This window comes from Rosa chinensis, chromosome 6 (assembly GCF_002994745.2).
Source record: "Rosa chinensis cultivar Old Blush chromosome 6, RchiOBHm-V2, whole genome shotgun sequence".
Taxonomy (NCBI): domain Eukaryota; kingdom Viridiplantae; phylum Streptophyta; class Magnoliopsida; order Rosales; family Rosaceae; genus Rosa; species Rosa chinensis.
The window spans coordinates 20,083,851-20,096,160 of record NC_037093.1 but is presented as its reverse complement, the minus strand read 5'-3'; the positions used below and the strand labels follow the sequence as shown (position 1 = coordinate 20,096,160).

At 40.1% G+C, this 12,310-nt stretch overlaps 1 protein-coding gene across 1 annotated transcript; it reads right to left on the bottom strand.

Annotated features, from left to right (window-relative positions):
- Positions 1–3,698: 3,698 nt before the first annotated feature.
- LOC112171015 (zingipain-2) lies at positions 3,699–4,988 on the bottom strand. Its single transcript, XM_024308262.1, has 2 exons — positions 4,565–4,988; positions 3,699–4,351 (listed from the first exon to the last, which is right to left on the bottom strand). The coding sequence occupies exons 1-2, from the start codon at positions 4,986–4,988 to the stop codon at positions 3,699–3,701; spliced, it is 1,077 nt and encodes a 358-aa protein (XP_024164030.1).
- Between the last annotated feature and the right edge of the window lie 7,322 nt (positions 4,989–12,310).

Genomic DNA, 12,310 nt, shown 5'->3' with positions numbered 1-12,310 from the left:
TTTTGACGTTGAGGCGTCCCTCAACGATAACCATAACCCGGAAGATTCTCATGAGACGGATTTTGAGTCTTGATGATCAAAGGATTGGAATGTGCCAAAGTATCCTTCGAACCCACGGGCCTCTCCACGTATCCTAGCTGGGGCCATGGCCTGTAACGCCAAAGTGCCACTTTCTTTGGCATTGGCGCTATGCCTACCTCCGTGTAGGGTGGCGCTACGTCCTCTCGTAGGGACGTCCTTCCTTGCAGGCATGTTTGCAGCATATTTGTGTGATCTCGTCACTTTAATATGGATCAAGATGAGACATAGTGGGGACAGACTACGACAATTCCTGTCGTTCCTGTTGAACATTCGTGTTCTAATTTCCCCCTAACGACGGGAAAACTGTCTCATCAAAGTGACAACCTGCAAATCTAGCGGTAAAGAGATCGCCTTGCAAGGGCATTAAGTGGCAGACGATTGTTGGAGTCCCAAATCCAACATAGTTGCCCATTCGTCAGTAAGGACCCATCATAGAGCGCTGTGGCGGCGCAATTGGCACATAAATGGCTCACTCAAATGTGCGTAAGTACAAAATACGTGTACCCAGTCACTAGCTGTAACGCAGAGGTACATTGAGTGGCGGTAGGTCGTAGACGAATTAGCATAGCTGCATGCGATATTGCATCACCCCAAGTGGATGTAAGAAGATTGGTGCGCATTACCAATGTTCGGACTACCATCGTAGTCATGTCCGCGAGACCAATTGGGTGTGTACATGGGAATGTGATGTCCAACATCAAACCCTTTGCAATATCCATCGAAAGTCTTCGATGTAAACTCACTAGCATAGTCAAATCCAATTGACTGAATAGGATGATTTGGGGAGTGAGCCCATTATCATATGATATGTGCTGGGAGTGTAGCGTAAGCAGCATTCTGGGGTGCGGTACATGTTTTGGCCCAATGTTCAGTTGATCCACATCGAAAACAAACATCATTATGGTCAGGCTCCCTTGATCGAGGCGCCATTGGGGCGCGATTTGGACAACCTATCCTCTTGGTGGCGTTACCACCATGGTCGGAGGCTCCGCCTCTCTCTCTCTTCACACGTTGACCTCCACGGTTCCGTGCACGCCTCTCTTGGTGATTTCCTTCCTCTTTAGGGCGAACATATGGACCAGAATGTCCAGAATTGTCCCCATCCTTAGGGTTTCGCTCCTTGCGTCCTCCATTGGGGGCGCGACTATAGTTAGACTCCAGAATAGGCTTAGTTCCCACGGGTCTAGCATTATAGTTCTTCACAAGGATATTATCGTGCTTTTCAGCTACGTTCATGGCGCCAATGAGCTCATGAAACCTTGTGATATGTCCTGCATTTACATCAATCCGATAATTCTTTGAAATCATCAGTGCAGAGACGGGGAAGGTAGAGAGAGTCTTCTCGATCAACATCGTATCAGTTATGGCTTGGCCACAAAACTCCATCAGAGACTTGATACGAAGAGCTTCCGGGTTATAATCAAGCACAGACTTGAAATCACAAAAGCGGAGGCTATGCCATCGCACTTCTAAATCAGGAAGCAGGGAGTCGTGAACGTTGCCAAATCGCTGCTCAAGTTCTACCCATAGCTTTCTTGGGTCTTCCTCATTGAGGTATTCATTTTGGAGCGCATCATTCATGTGCCTTGTCATGAGAATGATGGCTTTAGCTTGATTTGCTTCAAAAGCAGTAGTTTGCTCAATGGAGAGCACGTTCTGACTAGGCTCTTGGATGGTTTCCAGAAGTCCATCAGCCTTAAGATGTTGGCGCACATCTCGGACCCACCTATGGTATCCAGCGCCAGTTGTCTCGAGTGGAACAAAGTTCAACTTGTTTAGGTAACTCATCCTTAAAAGATGGCCGAAAAAGTGGTCGACGGAAGTTACTGTAGCTGACAGGAAAAGTCGCCGGAAGTTGGCCGGAAAGTTGCAGGAAAAGTCGCCGGAAAGTGGCCGGAAAGTGTTGACAGGTCGTTGACCGGAGTGCTGACGTGGCAGATCGTGCTTGCGGCTTGGCGGCTTGGTAGCTCGGCGGCTCGGCAGCTTGGCGGCTTGGCTTGCACGTGGGCTTCGCTGGGCCTGCTGCACGTGGGCTCGACTGTGGGCTGCAGGCGGGCTTGGGTTGCACGGGTTCTTCCCCCTTTTTTTTTTCTTTTTCTGCCGGTTCAGATCTGGTGGGCTCAGGTGGCCGGTTCAGTCGAATTTAGGCCGGTTCCGGTGATGAATTTTTGTCTCCAGTGATCTGGGGTCCGGCTACAGCTGCTGGTGAAGTTTGGTAGCAGTTGGCTGGGAGGAAGACATCGAACCGGGCAGAGGGACTTTCGATACTTCCGGTGGCCGGTTCGGTGGTTTTCTGGCCGGTTCTTTGGGTGGGGCCGCCGGTTCTGGACTCCTGAAGATGGGATCTTCAAGGTGGGCGGCGGTGGTTTCTGGGATTTGTAGGCTACGAATTTAGGATTTCAGGGTTAGGGCTTTATGCTAATAACGTGTTTTAGAGAAACTGAATTTGGGAGGAATTTGCTGTGTATTCTCATTGATAATAGGGGCCTTTTTATATAGAGGATTACAATGCATAAAATCTCAATCATACAAGGAAAGTAATTCTACATTGATTAGGATTCTAAATCCTTCTAATTAAATCCTATTACCACTAGGTCAAGTAACCTAGAGTTTGGGCTAAACACAAAATAGATTTTCCTTGAACAATATACACATTCTTTTGTGTCTCAACAATCGCGCATTTGTTAATCCGGTGGATACGAATTTAGATTGAACTATCAACGATTCGTGGGGTAATAGAGTAAGTACACACATATTCTGAGCAACTAATGTTAACAAGAATTTGTATCTGCCGTTAACGTTGTCGCTGTTCCGGCATAGAATTAAGAAGTCTGAATGCGGTGTCATGCTATGATCATGTATCGTCGTCGTCAGTAACGTAATTAAAGCGAAAAAGGCCCGCGAAGCTTTGGGTTCTAATCGCCTCGACGAGATCGAGATGATTCGCAGAAAGCTCAATCTGATTTGCGGGAGAAAGGGTTTGGATTTTTGTGGGATGAGAATGAAACACAAGGGCTGGTGTTGATGGCGGGAGGAGGTATACCGCAACAAGACGAAAATGACATAATTGCATGAATTTGATCTATTTGGAACAACACGGCCTTGGTGGGAATCGACTTACGGAGCTGAATTGTGCAAACCATGATTTGTTCAATTGAAGAATCGAAGAATCATCCATTTTTGTCAATCTGAACCTTTTCTTATATCCACTTAAATTGGTTGATTTGATGATTTAGATATACAATTGCAACTGTAAATATGAATTTCTATCCAAAAATAAATAAAAAATGTTGGGTATGAATCAGGATATGTGATCAAGGTTTAATTGCCCAAATTTTGATTATATGCGTGATGTGATTGATGTTGAGGTTGAAGTTTTCATCTTCCTTAAGTGCAAATGTTTTATAGCAATTGAAAAGCTGTATATAGCAAATGTAGCAATACATTCGGATTATTTTAAGGTTTGCTGCAACTATTTGGACTATTCCAATATAGAAAATATAAAAAAATAAAAAAAAAATAGAAAAAGAAAAAAAAAAAAATAGAAGAAAGAGAGCTTCGGTAAATTTGTGATGCAGCCTGGTGGACTTGCTCCAAGTACCAAGGACTCTGGACCCTCAGAGGTGATCGCGAGAGATAAACGGGTAGGAAGGCCATGTTGCAATGTTACATAAACCACCTGGCTTATTCACGTTTCTTTGAATTCGGAAATATCCACCTTCTCTACCCCAGTCCGTGCCCCAAGAATTCTTCACTAACCAGTAGTCTGTGTCATCTTCATCTGTCCCGTACCCAACAATTGTAACAGCGTGAAGGCTACGGTTTACCATTGGTAATCTTCCACATTCTCTAAGCGGATCTTTGTATACACCACCTTTGTAATGAATGAATTCATCGGTGACCTCCATTCCGGCTGCGATCGGTTGTCTTGCCACAAATTTCTTCATAAGACTTTCATCATTCGCAGGTAGGCCTGAGTAACCTGCTATAAGCGCATAAGGATTTTTTTCCAATTTGGCGTTGCATGGTTGGTCCCTACCGATGAATGGGTAAGTGATCTCCCTGTTGATTCCGTAGTCCGATACATATTCAAACGCGCCTTCTGGGTGACCACCGCCATATGTGCCATTGAGTCCCCATAGCTCTCTATACTTCCGTCGAGGTCTAGTACAGTCTACAATTTGTTGAGGAGACAATGTAACTAATTCACCTTTTTCAATTTTTACAATTCCTTCGATTGCTGCTGCTGCTGTAAAAGCCCAACAAGTATCTGCATGTGCATATACAACAACAGAAATATATGTCAGTAGCTGTTAGGGGTAAATTTAAAATTATTTGTCTATTTGATCCATTTCTTTTTTCTGGAAAATAAATTTGTTAGAAGAATAAAAGAAACAAAACAAATTTTTGTAGGTGGGAACTATTTGTCTATCTGATAATTTATATTTAAGTAGTGTAGTTGTGACATAATTATAATTCTTACCGCCCCGTTGCTCTCTAATTCCAGTGACAGCTCCTTCATATACCCAATTTTTGTAGTCAGGAACAAACCAATCAAATGAAGTAGGACTGTAAGAAATCTCCAATTCTTCTGGTAATCTCATGCAAACTTTGGGGAGTTCATCCTCGGTTTGATCACCAAATATATTCAGCTCAGGTTCAATATTGTTATACTTGGCTCGCATTTGCTCATAGTTTTTCTTGAAAATTTTGTAACGCCTCACCTTTTCTGAATTATTGGGGTAGACACGGTTATGCTCGACCATCCACTCTTCAAACTTTTGCGTGATATTGATAGTAGATTTCTTGTATTTTTCAGATGGTAGTACTCGGGATGATGCAATTGTCAAAGTCCCGAGCATGATGGTGATGACCAACATTACTATTTTCTTTCGAACAATAGCCATTCTTGGATTTCAAAGAGATTGAAAAGGAAGAAGAAGAACAACTAGAGAGAAGAGAAGGTGAAGGGTGTGTGTTTTACAATGTGATTTTCTTATCTTTATATAGTGTTTGTCCCACAAATCCTTCTCTCAATGAATTAAGTCTCCAATCCATTTCGGTGAAGAAAACATAATCCATATTGGCTTTGAATTGTTGAGCTCTTCTTGTGCATTATGGTGTTACAATCCAAGTTGATTAAGAAGTCGGATCCCAAATTACCTTCGTACATGTGCTCCACAAAATTCTCTAAAAACAAAAAGAGGCCTTAGGGGGGAAATAGTTGGTGGCGTCATATGCAAATTAGCCCAAAACCCAGATGGCCATCCTAATTTCACTTCAGTACTTCATTCTTCTCCTTCTACAAACTCAAAACAAGAATGAAATCTCACTTCCACTCCTCACCCCTCCCTTCACTTCGTCGCTTCTACCTCTTAAACCCCAAGCCCCCCTCCCCAAAACCACAGCAGCCGCCCGCCGCAAATCCATTCTCCGGTGAACCCAATTCCACAACCCTCCGACTCTAGAGAAAGTCTAGCATTTTATATTGAACTCCAACTCCAGAGGTTCAAAGCAGTAAGTTATAGAAATTAGTAGTTTCATTATTTAATATAACGCCACTGTGTCCAAACAAACTACTGTCACTGATTAAAAAGCCAACGAACAAAAAAAATACTTAGACGATACCAAAAGTTATGTTGAAGAACCAAAAAACTACAATGGAAAAATCAAAAAGCTACTGTCACTTCACAAAAAAGCATTGTCATTCGTTAGATAAGTCAGGACCATTTTTCAAAAAGCTATACTATCGACTAATTGAAAAGTTATTTCCCTTTATTTTCCATGAAATCTACTGTCACTCACAATAATCTTTTGAAAAGTTATTGTCGACAAAAAAAGTAATATCAAGGAACCGAAAAGCTACTATTGGAGAACCAAAATTTTACAGACCCGTTCTCAGGCCAAACCCGACCCAGCTAGATATCCGCTATCCGCTCATCTTTTCGACGGCGGACCATCAAAGATGTGCTACTCTCTCTCTCTGAGATATATATATATATATATATATATAGAGAGAGAGAGAGAGAGAGAGAGAGAGAGAGAGAGAGAGAGAGAGAGAGAGAGAGAGAGAGAGAGAGAGAGAGAGAGAGAGAGAGAGAGAGAAGTTTTAAATACACACCCCTAATTACTTAATACACATTCCATACTTAATACACAACCCATTTAATTTCTCATTCTAATATTTTACTAAATACACAACCCAAAGTACCTAAAATATCCTTAATCTTAAAAATCATGAAATATCCTACTTTTTTACTATATTAGGATTACTATTTAATACGATTAGTATATTCTATTATATTGACGTTTTGTAAATGACAATATTGATTACTAATGTTTGTTATTGAGAAATCTATAAAGATTTATTATTGTTCCCTTTAAATAGATGCATATAAATAGGTTTTGTGTTATTTGAGTTCACATCCACCAAACACCATGTTAATCAAGTATAAAATTATGAGTTGAACATTCAACCAAAACTATATCAGTAATTTCTCACTTTCTCCACAGTAGTGGAACTAAAAAGTTGTCATTAGAGGGATCAAACAAATTAATAGTTACAAATTTTTTTCACATGTGATGTTTTATATTAGAAAATAAATTGATTAATCATAACTCTTAGAACAAAAAAGAAAATTAACTAAAAATGGGAGTAAAGTGATATGTTTTAAAAATATTTAATGTGATTGATTTTGAAATTCTAAATATTATGGTTTCTAACCTCATTTAATTACAATTTATTTAAGGAAATGATAAAAAAGGTCATTTTGAAGTGTCATATTATAATTTAAACACCACAAATGTTCCGATGATAATTTAGATCACCTGTTCACGATCTACCACTGCATTTCAAATTAATTACAAAACTGCCACCGTCAGTTTTCTTTGGCAGTTTCTGGCCGGTAAAGTAAAACTTGTTCATCTTCTCCATATCGTTTCGGGATTTCAAACATCAACAAATCACTCAACCCTACTCCGAAATAGAGAATTCTTAATCCTCTTCATCTCCGGCTCCCACATTCTGAGACACATACATTCTCCGACGACTGTTTTGCTCAACGGTGAAGCAGCGCCGACTGTGCAAAAGTACTTCACAGAAAAAGCCCCAAATTTTAGGGATTTGAAGAATTGCAGAACTCGAAATCGTCTACCTCGACCGGGTAATCTTTCAGACTCGATTCTCAGAAACTTCTCTTACTTAATTTAGAGTCATTGAGATAGTGTTTAGTTTTGAAATTATAAGTCGAATACGATTTATAATTATTTCTGCATTTGATTCTGAAACAAAACAATTCGATTCCAAGTTTTGGTTTGTTTTGAGTGAAGATTTAAAGCTTTTTTGAGTGGAGATGATCAGTGACTGTCTTAAAAATTTAGTTTGATGCTGTGACATAGGCTACTGAGTGGGTATCATTTCATTTTGGAGTGGCTCTGTTTCCATATTAGTGTGATTTGATACATAGTCATTACCATTTATGTGGAGATAATGACTGTGTGTGATGCTGTTTAGGCTTTAGGCTTTACTTTAATGGAAATTCTGCAACTGCAAATACCTATTTTATAGGCTCAGATAATGAAACTGGTCAGTGATCATGTAACTGCCCATGTAACTGGCCATGTAACTGTCCATGTAACTTACATGCATGTAACTGATCATGTAACTGGCTATGTAACTTACATGCATGTAACTGGCCAAGTAACTGATTATGTAACTGGCTAAGTAACTGATTAAGTAACTTACAACATATGTAACTGGCCAAGTAACTGTTTATGTAACTGACGTTGAAATTGACATGAGCTGTAAGTCTGTAGCTGACCATGTAACTAACCATGTAACTGATCATGTAACTTACAATATATGTATCTCGCCAAGTAACTAATTATGTAACTGCAAACTCAATGCTAACCTTCTTATTTTTTCAACAGAATTTAAACATCAGAAATGGCAAGAACAAAAAGAAAAGAAAGGGAACCAAGTGATGATAACGAAGACTACCAAGAGGTGGAATTAGAAGATGAAGAAGACAATCAAACGATACACACAAAGAAGAATTCGAAGAAGAGCTTGAAGAAATCAAAAAAAAGGAGACAGGAAGAAACAGAAGATGAAGAAGAAGAAGAAGAAAAAGAAGAACCATCACCGAAGAGTTTGAAATCAAAAAAAAAAAGACAAGAAGAAACAGAAGAAGAAGAAGTAGAACAATCACCAAAGAAGGGTTCTTCAAAAGTTATTAGCAAAAAACAGAAAGTAAAGAAGGTAAAAGATTCTGAAGTGCAAGAAGAAGTAGAAGAAAAACCTGAAGCAGCACCAAAGAGGAAAAAAAATGTGAGACCAGGACATGTGCAGTACAGGTGCACTTTAATAAGTTTCTTGAACACAATTAAAGATAACAAGCAGAATCTCAGTGCAAGAACATTAGATTTGCTCAGGCAGTCACCATTTGGAAATATTGTCGATGCATTCCATGGTGGCTACATAGAGGAGAAGTCAGCCAAGAAATCTGATGATTTCATTACACTCCTCCTACAGGCCTACGACCATGAAAATGACCTCTTCTTCTTTGCAAAGAAGAAATTCAGGATCTCGACAAGAGATATTTCAAAGATCCTAGGAATGCCAGAAAAAGGTGAGTTGGTCCCAAAGACTTCTGAGGGGGCATATCAGTCCGACTTTATCCAGCAGTTTTTTTCAAACACAGCGAGAATTAACAAGAGAGCCGTGGAGAAAGCTCTGCAAGATGCGCTCAAAGAGAATGCAACAACAGAAGAAGGGATTGAGAAGAAGGACAAAAATGTGGCAAGATTAATCTTGCTAGACTTGTTCATCAAGTTTCTGTTCCCAAATGCAGGAGGAACAATTTCATGGGACTACGTAAGAGCCTGCGAAAATTTGGATAAGATCAGATCTTATGACTGGGCAAGGGAAGTTGGAAGCTTCTTAAAAAAGTCTATAAAGACTTTGAAAAAGAAAAAGGAGTCAAGCAGCCCATATAGTAGTAATGCAGGGGGCTGTGTTCTGATAATACTGGTAAGTTACTGTCAGACTGAAATGTAACTGAGCAAGTCACTGATCAAGTCAAACTGCAAGTCACTATGACTAATTTTTTTTTTTTTTTTTTGTGCAAGCAGTATTGGTTCTGCCAAAAGACTGGAAAAATCAACCCAATATCTGGAAGGGAGAACGAAGATCATGGGATGAGAAAATGGGACATCCAGAAACTGATAAAGAATTGGCCAAGTTTTAACAGCTTGAAAAAAATAGAGGTATTTTCTTCTTTGTCAAAGTAGTTGTCACTGGACAAGTGACTGGCCAAGTAACTATCTTGGTTAAAAGTCACTGATTAAGTCACTGTCACACTGCATGTCAATGGCCAAGTCACACTTCTGTCACTGGACTTCATAACTGTTGTAAACATATCATTGCTCGTGTAACTGACAAAATAACTGGCCAAGTCACTGTCCATGTAACTGACAAAGTGACTGGCCAAGTCACTGTCCATGTGAAGACACTGGCCAAGTCACTGTCTATGTAACTGACAAAGTAACATGCCAGATAGCATGTCACTGACATATTGAATATGTTTCTTTCAGAAAATCTTTGAAAGCCTGAAGGAGGATAGAGAGGAATCAGAATCAGAGGAAGAGGAGAATAGATCAGATGAAGCAAAGATAGTTCCGGAAGGAGAGGAAAAAGGAGCTGATGACCAGAATTGTGAAAACGAAGAAGATAACCTAGAAGTTGAGGTGGCTGAACAGGAAACAGCTTCAGGAAAAAACAAATGGGAGAAAGAGCTTCAGAAAAAGGAGGAGGAGATAAGATATATGACTGCAGAGAAAGATAATTTGAAGAAAAAGCTGAACGAAAAGGAACAGGAACTAAGGAAAATCACAGAGGACATGGTGAATCTGGAGGAAAGAAATGCTACACTTGTGACCGAGAATTTCTGCCTTGCATCGTCGGTGAAGGAGTTAGAGATAAAATTGAAGGAATGGGAGCAAATGTTGAGCCCAAAGACTCACACCTCAACAGCAGCTCAGCAGCACAGTTCCCCACCTCCTAACTCAACAGAAGGAAAAAATGAATTAAATGAAGCTGCATCTAAGGCTGCTGAAAAAACAAAAGAGAAATGCACAGTGGAAGAATCTGCAGAAGCAGCAGCATCTCAATCTCCACCTCACTGCACAGTGGCAGAAGAAACTAAATCGACACCTCCATCACATAAGGAGTCACAGTTCCAGAGCCCAATAGTCCACATGCTCACAGTGACAGAAATGGAACAACAAGCTGACAAGTGTCAGATAGTGAAAAGTCCTATAGTTGAAGAAGCATTACAACTTCATAAGTTGAGCATAGAGAAAGAGAAGAAGACACCAGAGCAGAGCCAAAAGGGAGGGTTAACAATGCACCTCACAGAGCAACATTAAGGTGAAACGGTATCATCAATGGGTCTCTACTCTTACGTTGTGAGATTAAAGAATAGGAGAAGAACACAGAAAAAGGACAACATTTACTGGTGGGGAGATGTGAAAGAAAAAAGACAGAAGAAAGCAAAGGAGATTGAAGAGAGATTGAAAGATGCTGAAAAGAGAGAAAAAGAAAAGGAGATGAAGGCCTCACTGCCAGATGCTGAACGTAAAAACCTAGAACAGATGGTAGCACAATAGAAATTGGACGATTTACCAGAGGATGTTCTGCAAGCAATAAGAGAGATGGACGCTGCAGAAAATGCACAAATCAATAAAGAGCCAGAAGAGAAACAGATACCTGCTGAGGTCGTAAACTGGGAGGGGAGCAAAGTATACAATTTTATGGACCAGGACACCAAGAGGAGAGTCCAGAAATACTGGCAAAATGCACCATCAGGGTAATAATTTAATTAAGTTAAATTTCTATTTTAAACTTCTTGTCACTTGCCAAGTCACTGTCCATGTAACTGACAAAGTAACTGGCCAAGTCACTGTCCATGTGAACTCACTGGCCAAGCCACTGTCTATGTAACTAACAAAGTAACTGTCTAAGTCACTGTCCATGGCCAAGTAACTGTCAATGTATATGGCGAAGTCACTGTCCATGTGAAGACACTGGCTAAGTCACTGTCTATGTAACTGACAAAGTAACTGGCCAAGTCACTGTCCATGGCCAAGTCACTGTCCATGTAAATGCGGAAGTCACTGTCAATGTATATGGCGAAGTCACTGTGCATGTATATGGCGAAGTCACTGGCCATGTGAAGTCACTGACCAAGTCACTGTCAATGTAACTGACAAAGTAACTGGCCAAGTCACAGTCCATGTATATGGCGAAGTCACAGTCCATGTATATGGCGAAGTCACTGTCCATGTAAATCCGGAAGTCACTGGCCATGTGAAGACACTGGCCAAGTCACTGTCCATGTAACTGACAAAGTAACTGGCCAAGTAAAGTCGCTGGCCAAGTCACTGTCTATGTAAATGAAGAAGTCACTGGCCAATGAGTTGGGCAAGTGAAGTCACTGGCCAAGTCATTGGCAATGTGATTGTTAAATAACAAACATCACAAACTATGTTACTTACACTTCATTCTTTGCAGAGTATACTTCTGGGATGGAAGACGGTATGGAGCACAGGTTCCAAGACAGGATTTAAAAGACATAATCATGGATGAACCGATAGCAAGCAATTGCATCGAATGTTATGGAATTCTCTTGACTGATCAGTTGTTAGAGAAAGAATCACAAGGCTTGGATGTCCCAACTTTTATGAATCCGTTATGCTGGGTAAGTAGTGGAACGATTATCAATCTAAAATCAAAGCAAATAATTCTTAATTGATAATAACTAGTCTTCTTTTTTTCTTACAAACAACATTCTGCAGAAAATTTGACGGTGTATTACGTACATCTTTACCTCTGCGAACCACTGTTCGAAAATCTGGCAAGATCCAACTATATATTCTTCCCAATCTCACATGAATCAGGATTTCATCATACACTGCTCATTTTTGACAAGGAATTAAAGAAATGGTTCCACTCTGATTCAAAAAGACCAAAAAAATCATCAACTGGAAAATGCTTTCAAAATGTCCAAAAAATGGTATAAAACACTTTCGTCATACTAATTTCATATATTTAATTTATTTAAGCAGAAAGCATATTATTGATTATGTCCCGATGTTGGAAATGCAGGTTGAAATGGTAGAGCTATGGATGACTGCAGTAAAAGAACAAGCAGATGACATGCTAGGACAA

Bases quoted from the DNA above. Each gene is read 5' to 3' on its own strand.
- LOC112171015 (XM_024308262.1), bottom strand. From the start codon at position 4,988: ATGGCTATTGTTCGAAAGAAAATAGTAATGTTGGTCATCACCATCATG. The intron at 4,352-4,564 runs GTAAGAATTATA...ATGCACATGCAG, and splicing joins AATTAGAGAGCAACGGGGCG to ATACTTGTTGGGCTTTTACA.